Source organism: Gigantopelta aegis, chromosome 8 (genome assembly GCF_016097555.1).
Source record: "Gigantopelta aegis isolate Gae_Host chromosome 8, Gae_host_genome, whole genome shotgun sequence".
Taxonomy (NCBI): Eukaryota; Metazoa; Mollusca; class Gastropoda; order Neomphalida; family Peltospiridae; genus Gigantopelta; species Gigantopelta aegis.
The window spans coordinates 80196088-80212686 of record NC_054706.1 but is presented as its reverse complement, the minus strand read 5'-3'; the positions used below and the strand labels follow the sequence as shown (position 1 = coordinate 80212686).

General features: G+C 37.5%; 1 protein-coding gene and 1 long non-coding RNA gene across 3 annotated transcripts in view; both read right to left on the bottom strand.

Annotated features, from left to right (window-relative positions):
- Positions 1-5702: 5702 nt before the first annotated feature.
- Positions 5703-14353, bottom strand: LOC121378734. The gene is made up of 2 exons (XR_005958757.1): positions 13804-14353; positions 5703-13734 (listed from the first exon to the last, which is right to left on the bottom strand). It is a non-coding gene; the product is annotated as an uncharacterized LOC121378734 (long non-coding RNA).
- Positions 14354-14360: 7 nt separating this feature from the next.
- The window catches only part of LOC121378733 (cell division cycle and apoptosis regulator protein 1-like), a 59259-nt gene continuing 57020 nt past the window's right edge, over positions 14361-16599 (bottom strand). For both annotated transcript variants that reach the window (XM_041507019.1, XM_041507020.1), the window contains exon 22: positions 14361-15105. In XM_041507019.1, coding sequence (XP_041362953.1) covers positions 14867-15105 — 239 coding nt within the window. In that variant the 3' untranslated portion in view covers positions 14361-14866. The remainder of the gene's footprint in view (positions 15106-16599) is intronic.

Here is a 16599-nt window from a genome sequence, read left to right as displayed (position 1 = left end):
AAGCTCTATTCAGCACCGCTTGACAAATCTGATAATAATATATTTGAGAAATTATCTGACTATACATTTGAAAAATTAATAGATGAAGAAACACATCATTAGAGGAAAAATTAGTTACTCTGAAAGCTTTTCAATTTTCTTAAAAATATGAAAAAACGATAAAAGTCCTGGCTCGGATGGTTTTACGGTCGAGTTTTTCAAATTCTTTTGGGCAGATTTAGGACATTTTATAGTTAAAGCAATAAATTACAGCTATGAAGTAGGCGAAATGTCTACTGTCCAAAAATTAGGAATAATCACTTGTATTCCGAAACCAACTAAGCCAAAGCAGTTTTTAAAAAATGGAGAGACCTATAACTCTTTTAAATTGTATATATTAAAATAGCTGCTGGTTGCATAGCTAACAGAATTAAAATTGTCCTGGATAAAATAATAAATAATGACCAACAGGCTTCATTAAGGGAAGATTATATCAGAGAAAATATACGTTTAATATATGACATTATGCAATAAACCGAACACACAATTTATACCTGGTTTTTTAATATTAGTAGATTTTGAAAAAGCATCGATTCAGTATCTCTTTTTTTGGTCCTTTGGTCCTTTATAGAAATGCATTAAATATATTTAACTTTGATTTCATCAATTATAAGATGGGTAAAAACTTTGTACAAAAAATTCGATGTCGAGTGTAATACAAAACGGTCTATGTCAGAAACATTTTAAACTCGAAAGAGGATGTAGGCAGTGAGGGAGATCTACTCTCACCTTATATCTTTTTAATTTGTCGCCGAAATTTCTTTCAATTCTTGTGAGAAATAACAATGACATTAAAGCTATTTCTATTGAAGGCGAAGAATATTTAATAACTCAATACGCAGATGATACTACTTTTATTCTTGACGGGACACATCCCAGTCTCTGGAAAGTGACAATGGTTTTACTTGATTACTAATCAAGCTATCTCAGGTTTAAAAATATATATTATACAAAGTCTAAAGCCATTTGGATAGGCAGCAAAAATATTTCTAACAAGAAGTTATACCATCATACACGTGTTGGAAGCTAGAATGGGGTTGGAAATAAATTTGAACCTCCTTGGTATAAATTTCAGTGTAATTTAGAGTAGGGAAATTCTAGATTGTAATTATAATTCGAAAATTAAAGATATGCAGAATGTAATGAAACTTTGGTCAACTTAGGAAATTGATTCAGTCTGGAAGGGTTACAGTCCTTTAAAACCGTAATAATACCAAAAATCACAAACATCTTTTAATAGCCACTGCCAAAACACCACCAACACATATGATAAAAGCTCTTAAAAAACATGTTTTTTTAAATTATTTTGGCAAAATAAACCAGAAAAAATCAGCGAGATGTATTAGTACAAGATTATAAATATGGCAGTTTTTAAATATTCCTGATATAGTACACCTTGTTACCTCTTTAAAAGCCAACGTGGATACAAAGATTTGCGACCAAAGTACAAAAATGGGTTACATTATTTGAGTCCACCTACAAAGTATAACGAACTAAAGACCTTGTTATATACGGAGATTAACTTCTTGTAAATTAAAAAGGAAAGACGTGAAGAAATATGTTTTGGATAAAGATTGTTTTGTGTAGTTTGGGCACTAGTTCAAAAATAGCAACAACGTTAGCAAACCACTGAAGATTATCCCAAGGATTGAATATTTTGGTATACTACCAACATATTATTAAATACTAACCCTTTGTTGTAGACGAACTATATTAACAAAGGAGTCATTTTATTATCGACATACTGGACGAGGAAGGAGACTTTTCTTACAGTTTGAATCCTTTACCCAAAAATAGATAAACATTAAATTACTAACTTTTTTACATTATGCATCGCTAACAACCGCGTTGTAAAAGCCTTTTTACAAACACAAAGATTAGGCTTAACTGTAACCAGAGTTTAGCAGAAATTAAAATAACGCAATTTTTCCTCTTTAAACTGAGTTTTTCGGTTGAACACGAATGACAAACAAGTAGGTTATGTACAATGTTGTTGAATAATAAAATCACCACTCCAAAGTCACCAACACAGTATGCAAGAAAGGGGTTTAATATTTGAACATCTTAGCATGGACACATATATATGTTTTATTTACCTTTTATATGTTTTCAAAGGACACTACATTAATATGGTTTTCAATAAATCCCGGCTCTGCGCACCAGAGGTGCCCGAAAACAAACAAATACATTTCTATACTATGATAAACGAATATAACTGAACGATCAAATAAATGCTCATTCTGCAATAAACTACCTGAAACTTGCTCACAACATTTGTTTAACGATTGTGCGACTGAGTACGAAGAGTTTGGAAAAGTTTAAAAAATTGGATATTCATGAAACGGGATTTCGCATTTCACTAACAAAACATTTAGTGGGTATTTTGGGATTGATTGAATGAAAAATTTGCCCAAAAATAAACTGGTTCCTAATTAATACTAAATACTATATTGTATCCATGAAAATCCTTCCAAGCAGACAAGTGTAGGGATGGTCCGGACAATTTATGTACAATGCGCTTAAAGTTATTCCTACGTAAAAAAGTTTCAAATAGAAAAAATATATATATTTTAAAATTGGCGGAATATGAAAATTTTTATAACACTGTCCCAGTGGCTTTGATCTTCTAGCTTAAACAAAATACATTATTGACACGACGGTATACAATTAAACCAAACTATATTCTTTAAAAAAAATCGGTACTTTTACCTCCATCCAAACGGTTATTTCTAGCGAGTTTACACCACTGTCCAAGCACCTCGTCTAGTTCTTTATCTTCTATTTCTCTTTCCTTCTCTCCTCCCTTTTTTTTCCTACCTCCTTTTCCCCCCTACGTGATTACCTCATTCTTTTTCCTCTGTCTATTCTATTTCGCTTCCCAAATCATTAGTTCACCCTCCCCCCCTTTCCCCCCCCAACTTTTTGTCCACCCCTATCGACTCCCGCACCCTCCTCTACTTCCCTTCCTTTATCTCCAGATTCTCCTCTGTCCCTCTCTTTCTTCCCCCCTCTTATGTATGTCTCCCTCCCTTCCCCTAAACCCTCATCCTATCCCCATCCTACCCATCTCCGCATCACTTTCCCATTCCGTCCCTCCCCCTTTTTTTCCACTCTTTCCCCCGCCTTCTTCCTTCCCCCTTCCCCCTGTCTCTACATCTCCCTATGCTTTGGTCCCCCATCCCACGGATCACTCCTTCCCCCCTCCACCCTCCCCTCCTTCTTCTTAAATCCCCCCCCCCCCCCCCCCCACCTTATTCCCCCTAAATAAACAAACACTTCCCTTTTTTCCCCCCTCTCGAATCTTTTCCGTCCCATCTCCCCAATCTAGTCCCCCTCCTTCCCCCCCTGATGATGTTCCCCCCCTTACCCCCCCCCCCAACTCCCATCCCTTTTTTTCTCCCCCCCACTGTCTCGTCCTTTCCCCTTCTTTTTCTCCTTCTTCCCTACTTCCTATTCTCCCCTTTCCCCTTCTTCTCCCCTGTGATCTCCCCACTCCACCTTTTTCCGCCCCCCTCTCCCCCCCTCCCCTCCCTTACCTTATTTCCTTTCCCCTTTTCCTCTCTCTCCCTCAACATCCCCCTGATTACTCTCCATTTTTCTTCCTCTTCGCATACCATAATGGACCCCCCCCTTTCCTTCCCCCTTCCCCTTCAGTCCCCTGTTATTTTCCCGTCTCCTTCTCCTCCCCCCCCCTCACCCCCTTTCCTCCCCTCTCTCCCCCTTCTCCTTTCCTCTTCTTTTTTCTTTTCCTCTGCTTCCACTCCCCCCCCCCCTCCCACATTCTCCCTTTCTCCCCTCCCTTTCCCGCTTATTTTTTTTTTCCTCTTCTCTTTTCCCTTTCCTTTCCCTCCCTTTGCCCCTATGCCCCATTCCCCTTTCCCCCCTCCCTCCTCCTTGTGCCAGTCCTCCCCTTCTCACTTACTATTTTTCCCTCCCCTCCTCTATTGCTTTACTTTCCCTCTCCCTTCCCCCTTTATTCATTGTCTTGACTTTGTCCCTCTCCTATCTCTTTTCCTTATCTTTCTATTCCAGGCAAGTCTCCCGACATGTTTCCCCCTCCACTAGACTATTCTACCTCCTGCTCTTCCTTTTTTTCTCCGTTCTCACTTTCCTCTTTCTGTTAACATATACTCAACTGACCTTTCTGACTATCCTTCCCTTCCTTTCTACTTCCTTCTTCTTTCTTTTCCCTATTTTAGTTTTCCACAGTTTTTTGTACTTTCTCTCCCCTGATAAAAAAGAATATCTGTACTCTTCCCCAGCAACCCCAAAACAATAAACAGTCCTTGGTGATCCTCCCCCCCCCTCCTATTCTTACCAAGGAAATTCCCTCTCCCCCTTCACTTCCACCTTTCAAGTCTGGACTCACTTCCCTTGCTTACCCTCTATTTTCACACCAAGTTTTCCCCTACCCTTCCCTTATGCTTTTTTTTTCCCTCCCCTCTTCATCCCTAATAACCAAACTCTCTCTCTTTTTTTTTTTTAACCGGGATCCTCTCTCCCTCCTTCCTTCCACCTTCCCTTCCAATTCCTACTAGTCCTTGTGCTTCTTCCCCCCTTTCTACAATCTTTATATAAAATCCTCTCCGCCCACTTTTTCCTTTTTTCCATTCCTCCGTGTCTATCTTTCCTTTCTTCCCCTTTTTCCCACCCCCCTGCAATAAACTACCTGAAACTTTACAACATTTGTTTTACGATTGTGACGAGGTACGAGAGCTTTGGAAAAGTTTAAAAAATTGGATATTTCATGAAACGGGATTTCGCATTTCACTAACAAAACATTTAGTGATATTTGGGATGATTGATGGAAAAATGGCCCAAAATATAAACTGGTTAATAATTAATACTAAATACTATATTTATACCATGAAAATACTTAAAAGAAATTTATGTATCAATGCGATTAAAGTTATTCTACGTAAAAAATTTCAAATAGAAAAATATATATATTTTAAAAATTGCGAATATGATAAATTTTATAACAACTGGTCCAAGTGGCTTGATCTTCTAGCTTAAACAAAATACATATTGACACAGACGTATACAATTAACAAACTATATTCTTTAAAAAAAAATCGGTCTTTTACTCCATCCAAACGTTTATTTCTAGCGTAACACACCTGTCCAAGCACTCGTCTAGTTCCTTTATCTTCTATTTCTCATTTCCTTTCTTCTCTTTTTCCTTTTTCTACCTCTTTTCTACTGTCTTCTTTCCTTCCAAACTTTTTTATTTTTGTCTCTCATTCCTCAGACCAAATGTTATTAAGAAATAACGTATGGGCGTGTCAACTTAATGTTTGCGTTTTAAAAAAAATTATGCCTAAATCTCACATTAATGAAAGATTATGCTATACAAAAAGTAAATATTTTTGGTACAATATATATGTATGTATTTATATATATAAAGCTAAACCTCTATTCTATGTACATGAATGTTAGTGTATATGTGTATTATTGTAAATGTTGGTTTAAGATTGTATATGTGTATGTATTATGTACTATTGTAACCATGTGTATATAATATAATTATGTATATTATCTCATTGTAAGGCAATGATGCAAGGCGCCCCACCCTTGTCATTGTTAAATTGATCTGGGGGTAATAAAAATTTATTTAAATTAAAAAAACAAAACAAAAACAAACAAAAAAACAAGACTCGATCAAAATGATGCAAATCTGACTGAAATAGTCAATTTATTTTCCACACTGATGATGTTAAATCACCGAGTAAGAGCACAACAACAATTGCATTGAATAACAGATCGTCCTTTAATCCTGTACCCACCATTCTTATGACCAGTTTTTGTTTTTACAAAAAGGGCTGGATGTATGACAATGTGATGTCTAGAGTAGATCAAGACATAGAAGAGCTTTTTAAAAATACATATGTATATATATTAACAGATTAAATAATAAAATTTGGTATCACAAAAGATGTGATAATGGAACACTGCTGTATTTTTCAATGTGTAAATTCATTCCCATGTTATTTCATGTTAAAATATCAAGTAACGCTGTCCTGAGCTCACAGTTCAGGTCTTGGGGTCGTCTGTTGATGCTTAGCAGGAAAGAAGTCAGGGGAGTGATCTTCAACGTCCATGGCAAACGACTGAGCTGAGTTTCATCATGGTGTGCAGCCAGTCCAGGCCCCGTGCTTATAAACCTTAAAGTCTAGACTTTAATAAAGTTCAGACTTTAACATCATGGCAGGCAACACCATTCAAATAGCATTACGTTAAAGTGTGGACTTTATTAAAGTCTTAGACTTTAAGTTTTATAAGCACGGGCCCTGGAATACAAATCCAGCAAGTATGGCGACATGATGGCCTAGCCACTAGACTATCAAACAGAAGGAATGTACGTTCAAACGTGATCACATACCTATATGGTTAACATATACTCAAACTGACAAATGTTGACCATGGTTGAGGACGTGGGGAACAATTGTTCTGTTTTGTCATAACCTAAAGACAGCCCAATTAAGTCACTCGTCCATGATAAAAAAAAAAAAAAAAAAAAATCCCCAGCAACCCCAGAAACATATAAACAGTCAGTGGTGAAAATCTGTTGGGTAATATTAATTAACAGAAATTCGGGCCAGTGTTCATAAAACTGTTCAAGTGTGGACTAAGTTTGGCAATACCCTCTATTTCAAACTAAGTTTGGCAATACCCGCTATTTAAAACTAAGTTTTAAAAGCACATGCCAATGTCTAATAAACCAAACATCCATATAACGCATATATGTGTACCGGGATAATTACAAACTTTATTGAATTGTCTTGTCATAAACAAACCACAAATGTGTTTATTTTCACGGCTTCTACAATTTTTTATAAAATCCACTAGCCATGGGATTAGTGATTTGAAAAATGTATTAGCCACGATTGAAAACTCAAAAGCCCCACTTTACTTAAGTTAATACAATTTTACTAAATAAACACTAACATTGTGGGTGGGGGCAGGGTATGCATATTGACAAAACAGACTAACTGCAACATTTGACAAACAAATTTCACTAGCAGTCGGGCATAGTAGTTATTTACTAGCCCAACACTGAATATCACTAGCCATGAGAATGGGGCTACCATAATCTAGAAACCCTGATTTTACAAAATTCTTCTTTGTTTTTTTTTAAATGGCTACTTTCATATTTTTGGTTCTAAAAGCAATATTTTTCATCAGTTCCAGTTTCTTTGTGGGTCTATTGATGTGTCATCTCCGGATGTGAATTGATTGACAAAATACTATGATCTCATGTACCTATTACAAAATAAACAAAACCTGTAGTGCTAAAATTGTCAGCAGTGTAACATTTCTGCGTCACAGCAACTGGTAATTGCAAAGTAGAAGTTAAAAGTTCAATACAATGTTATTTAGCATGAGTGTTTTTGTGAAAGCTTTCTCCACACCTGCTTCAAAGAAAATGTATAATTGCATTAACAAATAGGTTCTTAAAAATCTCTCAACTTTTATAAAAACTGGTAAAAAAAATTAATTGAGAATTTATCATTTTTGAGTGGGGTGTTAAGTCTTTCTGATGCCATATCTCTGGTACTGCTATGATTTTCGTTTTACAAAAGTTTTATCTACTAAAAACACTGCATCGAAACCGTATGCAAGTAAATAGTGCATGCAGTATTTTTACAGCACTGCATATTGCACATACTGTGTTCAGGTTAAAGCAGCTTTATGGTACTAAGTAGTGTGCAAGGAAATTATCCATCAATGTTTATAAACACTCAATTGTAGTGTTGCTGTTAAAGTGGTTAAGTCTAGTTATTACACAATGTAAAGTATCTTCAGCTATACATGTTCTTTGCTGTTAATTTAAACATCACCTACAACTTTGTGGTAATACAAGTTTTCAATGTTAGTTTTCACATCACTTAAAATTATTTGTTTAAAATTTCTTCCACTATTAGAGATTTTTCAGTTAGTTTCCACATCACTTATAACTTAGCGTTTAAATGATTGATTTTTCCAATCCGACATGTTTCAGGTAGTCTTGTTGTTTGTACTAGCTCATAATTTGTTTAACATAAAATAAACAAAACAAAACTATGTACCGTGAACACAGAATAAAGTGCATGTCTTCCATATACTGTGCAAATCCATCACTAGAAGACGCATGGAAATGTACCCAGCATAAACACATCCAAAGCCCTGGATACAAATCTCAAAAGATCACCACACATTTCTACGATATGCAGCTCAGACTGTTACAATCCACTGAGATCTGGTATAACTATGATTATATATATACATGCTTATATACAAACATCTTACTGAGAATAGAATATAAACACACGCCAGAACAATGTATCGTTATAACACATTGACATTTGAATTCAATATTACAATGTTGACATTTGAATTGAATACTACAACACTTAACAACATGCTTTAGAAACACAATAATAGTTAATTTCATTGTATATACCCCTTTGTAAAGAAAATATAATCCGAGTCGAACTACCTCTGGCGAGATAGACACTGTGATCATGAGCTGCCATTGACAGGAACATTGGAATAATTTCAAGAAAAATATATCGTTTATCAAAAGCATACATCACAATTCTACGAAAACACAAAAATATTGTTAACTCATTACACACACACACACACACATCTGTTATCAGTGCAATTTAAAGCATTATCTACCTGGAATCACTGGTGAATCACAATTCTAAGCAAATACAAATGAACACAGAGAATACGCAAATTAAATTTAATTCAGAATGGAGTGAAGATCAAAACTACATCTTAATTTTCACGAAAATGAAGTGAATTCTAAAAACATAATCATAAAATTCATATACATGGAATGATCAGTGACAAAAAAAATACCATGGAAAAATTGGATAAAAAAACTTAATGAAATTTCAATCAGATCGCAGAAAAGTGACAAAATACAGTAATTCCGAATAGATAGCAATTAAAACAAAAAATACAATGACAGATCCACAAAAATTAAACTAACACAGAAAAATAATGAAAAAAAAAATCTGACATTTGTGTTGTGAAATAAACCGCCATGTATTATTATTGTCTGTAGAAGTGGGCCAAAGAATTAAAAAAAATAATTATTATTCACTTGGCACAATGAGGTATTCACGTTTACTTAAATTTTTTTATTGCTGTCAGGCCAGACCCATCCTATACCGTCGAATCTGACCCATCCTAACACCGTCGAACCTGACCCATCCTATACAGTCGAATCTGACCCATCCTAACACCGTCGAACCTGACCCATCCCAACACCGTCGAATCCGACCCATCCTAACACCGTCGAACGTGACCCATCCTACACCGTCGAACCTGACCCATCCTATACCGTCCAACCTGACCCATCCTATACCGTCGAATCTGACCCATCCTAACACCGTCGAATCTGACCAATTCTAACACCGTCGAACTTGACCCATCCTATACCGTCGAACCTGACCCATCCTAACACCGTCGAACTTGACCCATCCTATACCGTCGAACCTGACCCATCCTAACACCGTCGAACTAGACCCATCCTATACCGTCGAATCTGACCCATCCTAACACTGTCGAATCCGACCCATTCTAACACCGTCGAACTTGACCCATCCTATACCGTCGAACCTGACCCATCCTAACACCGTCAAACCTGACCCGTCCTATACCGTCGAATCTGACCCATTCTAACACCGTCAAATCCGACCCATTCTAACACCGTCGAACTTGACCCATCCTATACCGTCGAACCTGACCCATCCTATACCGTCGAACCTGACCCATCCTAACACCGTCGAATCCGACCCATTCTAACACCGTCGAACTTGACCCATCCTATACTGTCGAACCTGACCCATCCTAACACCGTCAATCCTGACCCGTCCTATACCGTCGAATCTGACCCATCCTAACACTGTCGAATCCGACCCATTCTAACACCGTCGAACTTGACCCATCCTATACCGTCGAACCTGACCCATCCTAACACCGTCAAACCTGACCCGTCCTATACCGTCGAATCTGACCCATTCTAACACCGTCAAATCCGACCCATTCTAACACCGTCGAACTTGACCCATCCTATACCGTCGAACCTGACCCATCCTATACCGTCGAACCTGACCCATCCTAACACCGTCGAATCCGACCCATTCTAACACCGTCGAACTTGACCCATCCTATACTGTCGAACCTGACCCATCCTAACACCGTCAATCCTGACCCGTCCTATACCGTCGAATCTGACCCATCCTAACACCGTCGAATCTGACCCATCCTATACCGTCGAATCCGACCCATCCTAACACCGTCGAACCTGACCCATCCTAACACCGTCGAACCTGACCCATCCTAACGTCCTAGCACCATGACAATCAAAACAACAAATTAGTTCTCCTCACACCACTATAATTCCATCACGCAAATCCCAACTTGTCAAATACTATGAGATCATGGGTCAGTTTACAACTGGCACCTCATGAACTACCAATCAAGTGCAGGTCAGTGCTAAGTTATAAATGCAAAAAGAAAAATCCAGCCAAACCCAGTCGTATTACAACAAAACCAAACTGAGAAGTTACCTAGATTCCATGGGTTAGAAGAGTAACATTATGAGATGGAATTCCAAAATATATATGTTACATCGTTTTCCTGATCCCAGTGGAATCCTTAAAAACAAGAGAGGCCCAATTCACTGCCTGAAACCAAGAGGCCCAATTCACTGTCTCAAACCAAGAGGCCTAATTCACTGTCTCAAACCAAGAGGCCCAATTCACTGTCTCAAACCAAGAGGCCCAATTCACTGTCTCAAACCAAGAGGCCCAATTCACCGTCTCAAACCAAGAGGCCCAATTCACCGTCTCAAACCAAGAGGCCCAATTCACTGTCTCAAAGAGGCCTAATTCACTGTCTCAAACCAAGAGGCCCAATTCAGTCTCAAACCAAGAGGCCCAATTCACTGTCTCAAACCAAGAGGCCCAATTCACCGTCTCAAACCAAGAGGCCCAATTCACCGTCTCAAACCAAGAGGCCCAATTCACCGTCTCAAACCAAGAGGCCTAATACACTGTCTCAAAGAGGCCTAATTCAGTCTCAAACCAAGAGGCCCAATTCACTGTCTCAAACCAAGAGGCCCAATTCACCGTCTCAAACCAAGAGGCCCAATTCACCGTCTCAAACCAAGAGGCCCAATTCACCGTCTCAAACCAAGAGGCCTAATTCACTGTCTCAAACCAGGTACAGAGGCAATAAATGAAGTGTGCTCAAGACAAATAAAAAAAGTGAAACATATAAAAAAAAAAGCAAAAAAAATTACTTTCAAGCACTTTGGCCCCAAATGAAATTTATGAAAACCATAACATTCAAAAACTTGCAGCACAGTTTTCAAAGACAAATTCTAGTTCTGTACACAGGGGTGTAGCTCAAAACGGACAGCATTGCATGTAGAAAGGGGCAGACACAAAGAGACATCTGTACATACAACTGGGATGAACGACAAATGTGGCGATACACATACAAACAAAGAACCACACGAGAGAACTCTGAACAAGGTAGACGTAGCTAGATGTAATCAACGGTTTACTAAATTACAGGTAATTTCCACACTTCCACAATTAGTCTACAATCTGTTCATACAATGTTACATATTTACTGGAAACCGTCAAGTCAGCCACGTCACTATCATAAACACAATACAGAATGAGCAGTACCCTGTGATACACAGAAACTGCAATGAAATTAACCACAGACATTAATATTAACAATCTGATCACGTGTGAATTTTAGTCCCTGAATATCAGCCATGATTAATTAAAGCAAAATGAAAACAAGACATTTACCCTGTTTGGTGAACATATTGGACACCTGTCGACACCTCACCTCTACACACAAGTGTTAACTATATATTAACTTCAGAGATAATGTGCCCATGACAAGTGGTGTGTCAACTATATATTAACTTCAGAGTTAATGTGCCCATGACAAGTGGTGTCTTAACTATATATTAACTTTAATAGTTAATGTGCCCATGACATTTAGATGTAAATGTAAAAGCAAGATCTCCAAGGTACCCAGTACAATATATATATATATATCAGAGATAGGGTAATCATAATCAGTAATCGTAATCTTTACATGAAAACATGTAATCGCAATCGTAATCAATTACGTTGCTAATGTAATAGTAATCAGCGATTACTTTTATTATTACTCATAATTTACTAAACTTAAATGTTTAGCATCAACTCCACTAACAGTGTCTATAGTTAGAAGCAGTACTGGTCAATCAGACAATAGAACTGATCTCCCACTGTCTATTACTCTAGTAGTATTAGAACAGTGTCTATAGTTAGAAGCAGTACTGGTCAATCAGACAATAGAACTATCTCCCACTGTCTACTACTCTAGTAGTATTAGAACAGTGTCTATAGTTTATAGCAGTACTGGTCAATCAGACAATAGAACTGATCTCCCACTGTCCACTACTCTAGTAGTATTAGAACAGTGTCTATAGTTAGAAGCAGTACTGGTCAATCAGACAATAGAACTGATCTCCCACCGTCCACTACTCTAGTAGTATTAGAACAGTGTCTATAGTTAGTAGCAGTACTGGTCAATCAGACAATAGAACTGATCTCCCACTGTCTACTACTCTAGTAGTATTAGAACTATCATTTGCCTTCAGAAACGGGGGATCATAATGATTATCAAATGAATGTAACCCAGGGGGATTAAGCCACACATTCACACAATGGCATCTATCTTGTTTACGTTTACTATAAAACCACTTGAATGAATACAGTGTTCTAGCTAGCAATATATATAGAAGGGCCCTGTCTCAGTTTTGTGTCCTAAATGCCGTAAAAAATAAACAAATACATTATACTAAAACACCTGCGTTCCTCTCAATGCATATACAGCATTATCACTGGTCTGAATTCAACTAAGAAACACTTGACAATACCTCGTTTGGTCAGTCCACCAACTGTACCATGACAATATTTATTTTCTTTTGTTAGTGGTTACGACTGCAGACAGGCGTATCAAACTTAATTCCATGGGCAGTCATCCTCACACTGTCACAGACACAACCACAAATAATGTAACTGATTAAGCAAACACCCAGTTAAAAGTATTCCTTTAAAATAGTTTAAAATATAAACACTTGTAATAAAAATTCCCAAAAGCAGATTTTAATGGATTTTGAACATGTTGTTCTACAAAACACGGCGCTCCTCATAATTCCAACATAAACACACCCAGACCAAGATACTTGTAATTTTCACCGATACAGTTGGATTCCTATAATATGGCACAAAGCAAACTAGCAACACTAATCAGTCATTTTTAAAGTATCAACAATTAAATGCAATGAGCAACTTGTGTACATAATACATGTACATGTATGCAGATATCAGTTTAATTATTTATTTACTTGTTGCATCTTTTCTTTCGTTCTATCCTTATTTCTTCATTTATAGATTTAAAAACAAAATCTTTTAATTTGAGGATCATATTAAAAAGTATACGTTCTACAAACAATACAACAAATTGTATAGTGGTCAAACAGTTGCAATTACTAATTATGGCTTAGTTAAATCATTACAAATAATATGTTATGCACTGATACAATAATTATACCTATAGTTATCGTTACATTTAGTTAAATCATTAAAAATAATATGTTATGCACTGATACAATAATTATACCTATAGTTATCGTTACATTTAGTTAAATCATTAAAAATAATATGTTATGCACTGATACAATAATTATACCTATAGTTATCGTTACATTTTGTCACTAATAAAAATTTAAGAATAACAAATCTGGTTTTGGAAACCGATTCCCTCCCTGCAGTAGACATATGTTCATCCATTTTTGAAATCATTTAATAAATAATCAAAAATGTACCTATTATGTCTTTCAATGAATGAAATCGGTTTGGTTGTGAAATAAAGTGGATAATTTTATGTTGGCAACATTATTTCACTATTTGTGCATATTTGTGGAAATGTAATCATGATTGTTATCATGATTACTGGAAAATGTATTCGCAATGGTAATCGATCACTTTCTTAAGTAACCGCCCCATCTCTGATATATGTGTGAACTTCCCATTTTAGTATATAATCTCAGTCTTGTTCAGTCAAGATACCATGGGAAGTTCCTCAGTTTTGTAACAATATCTACCGGAACGAGTAGGGTACTTTATTTATTTTCGTTTCATATTAACTTGTTTTCGTACTTATATCCAGTTAAGGTTCAAGCACGCTCTCCTGGGCACACACCTCAGCTATCTGGGTTGTATGTCCAAGACAGGGGGTTAGTTATTAGTGGTTACCGGTTAGTGAGAAAGAAGAGGGTGTATTGGTCTTACACCTACCCATTGAGTTGTTAAAACTCGCTCTGGGTGGAAGCTGGTACAATGCTGCGAACCCAGTACCTACCAGCCTCATGACCAATGGCTAAACCACGACACCAGCAAGGCCGGTTTCATTTATTACCCACCTTTAAAAATTTAAAAATCTGACAATTTCTTCAAACTCAACAAGACATGCCAATGCACGGAGGTAAGACCAGGGGAGATGACTCACTCACCAAAATGACGTGAAGTAGCAACTAATACACACGACTGGTGGTGCGCATAAAACTTTCTACGACACACCTGGACATTCACCAGTTGGGTAGTAAAAACAAGACTACAAAATCACACATTCTCTGTCACACGACAATGTTCACAAATATACGCTTGACTAATTTTACACGGCTCTCCAGAATGGCAGATGTTTACTTAAACCGATGAACAGAATAACAACAGGCTAACACGAGACCCTGTCATTACTCGGCCTCCTGCTTGACGGCCGCGCTGTCGCTGTGCAGCACAGAGTCCATGGCTCCGAGTGCGGTGGAGACGAGGTCACGACACTCCGATACGACCTTGGTCCACTTCTTATTGCAGGTCTCCGCCTCTACGTACAGGCTCGTCTTGGTCTCCAGGTCCGTCTTCACTTGGCGCAGCTCAGCGCTCAGCTTCTGCTCCGAGAACTCACTGTTGTTCAGATTACTCTTCATAGCAACTGAAAACAAACACAGCAACAAAACCTTATAAAAAATAAACAGAGCAAGAAAATCTTATAAAAATAAAACAGTGACAAAATCTTATAAAAATAAAAGTGACAAAATCTCATAAAAATGAAACAGCAAGAAAATCTTATAAAAATAAACAGAGCAAGAAAATCTTATAAAAATAAACAGAGCAAGAAAATCTTATAAAAATAAAACGGCTAAAAAATCTTTAAAAAAAAATAAAACCACTCAAAAATCTTAGAAAAATACACAGAAAAATAACCTTATAAAAAATAAAACAGCTACAGAATGTTATAAAGTAAATAGAGCAACAAAATCTTTTTCAAAAATAAAACAGCTACAAAATCTTATAAAATTAAATAGAGCAATAAAATCTTATATATAATAGTCAAAGTGCGCCATCTCATTGGTCCAGGATTTGTGGAGGTCGAGAAATGATCCAATGGCATAATTTTCATAACAATATACAGTTTATCTCAACACGCAAACATTTTGAGCTGTTTGGTCTGGATCCTTCAACACTGATATAATGGTTTGATCATATTTAACAGTTTAGTTTTCAAAGATTATTGTTTCTTTAACATGTAGTAATTTTCAACAGGTCGTGTTAGAGGAAACACACTAAAAGTTAAAAGGGCCATTATATTACAGGATAAGCTAGTTCAAAGAAGTAAAACAATAAAGTTAATTAATGCTTGTGTCATATTCATTGAGTCGCTTGGGCCACATTAATTAAAAACGATGTATCCACAATGATTCAGCAATGTTCAATTTAGTTTTGTCAAGAACTGCAAGTTTTTGTAGCAAAACCCAGTAAAGGCAAGGAATACATGTATGTTTGCGACACCTCAGCTCACATTAAAACCACTAGTTGATTTACTGAGAAAAAACTAACTGATGTCATCTAGGCTACTCCTTTATTTTAGCATACACTCTGTGAAAGGCACAACCTCACATACCACAAACTTTGATAGACCAATACTGGAAGTCTAGTAGAGATCGTAAAGAAAGACCCTGGTCCATCAAAGGTGACTGATCCCATAACTCACTGTACCCGAGGTGGGCACTCTACTCACTGAATAACGTGTCCCCCCCATACCCACTGTACCCGAGGTGGGCACTCTACCCACTGAATAACATGTCCCCCCCCCCCACCATAACCCACTATACCCGAGGTGAGCACTCTATCCACTGAATAACGTGTCTCCCCCCACCATAACCCACTATACCCGAGGTGAGCACTCTACCCACTGAATAACGTTTCTCCCCTCCCCATAACCCACTGTACCCGAGGTGGGCACTCTACCCACGGAATAACGTGTCTCCCCCCCCCATAACCCACTGTACCCGAGGTGAGCACTCTACCCACTGCATAACGTGTCTCCCCCCCCATAACCCACTGTACCCGAGGTGAGCACTCTACCCACTGCATAACGTGTCTCCCCCCCCCCATAACCCACTGTACCCGAGGTGGGCACTCTACC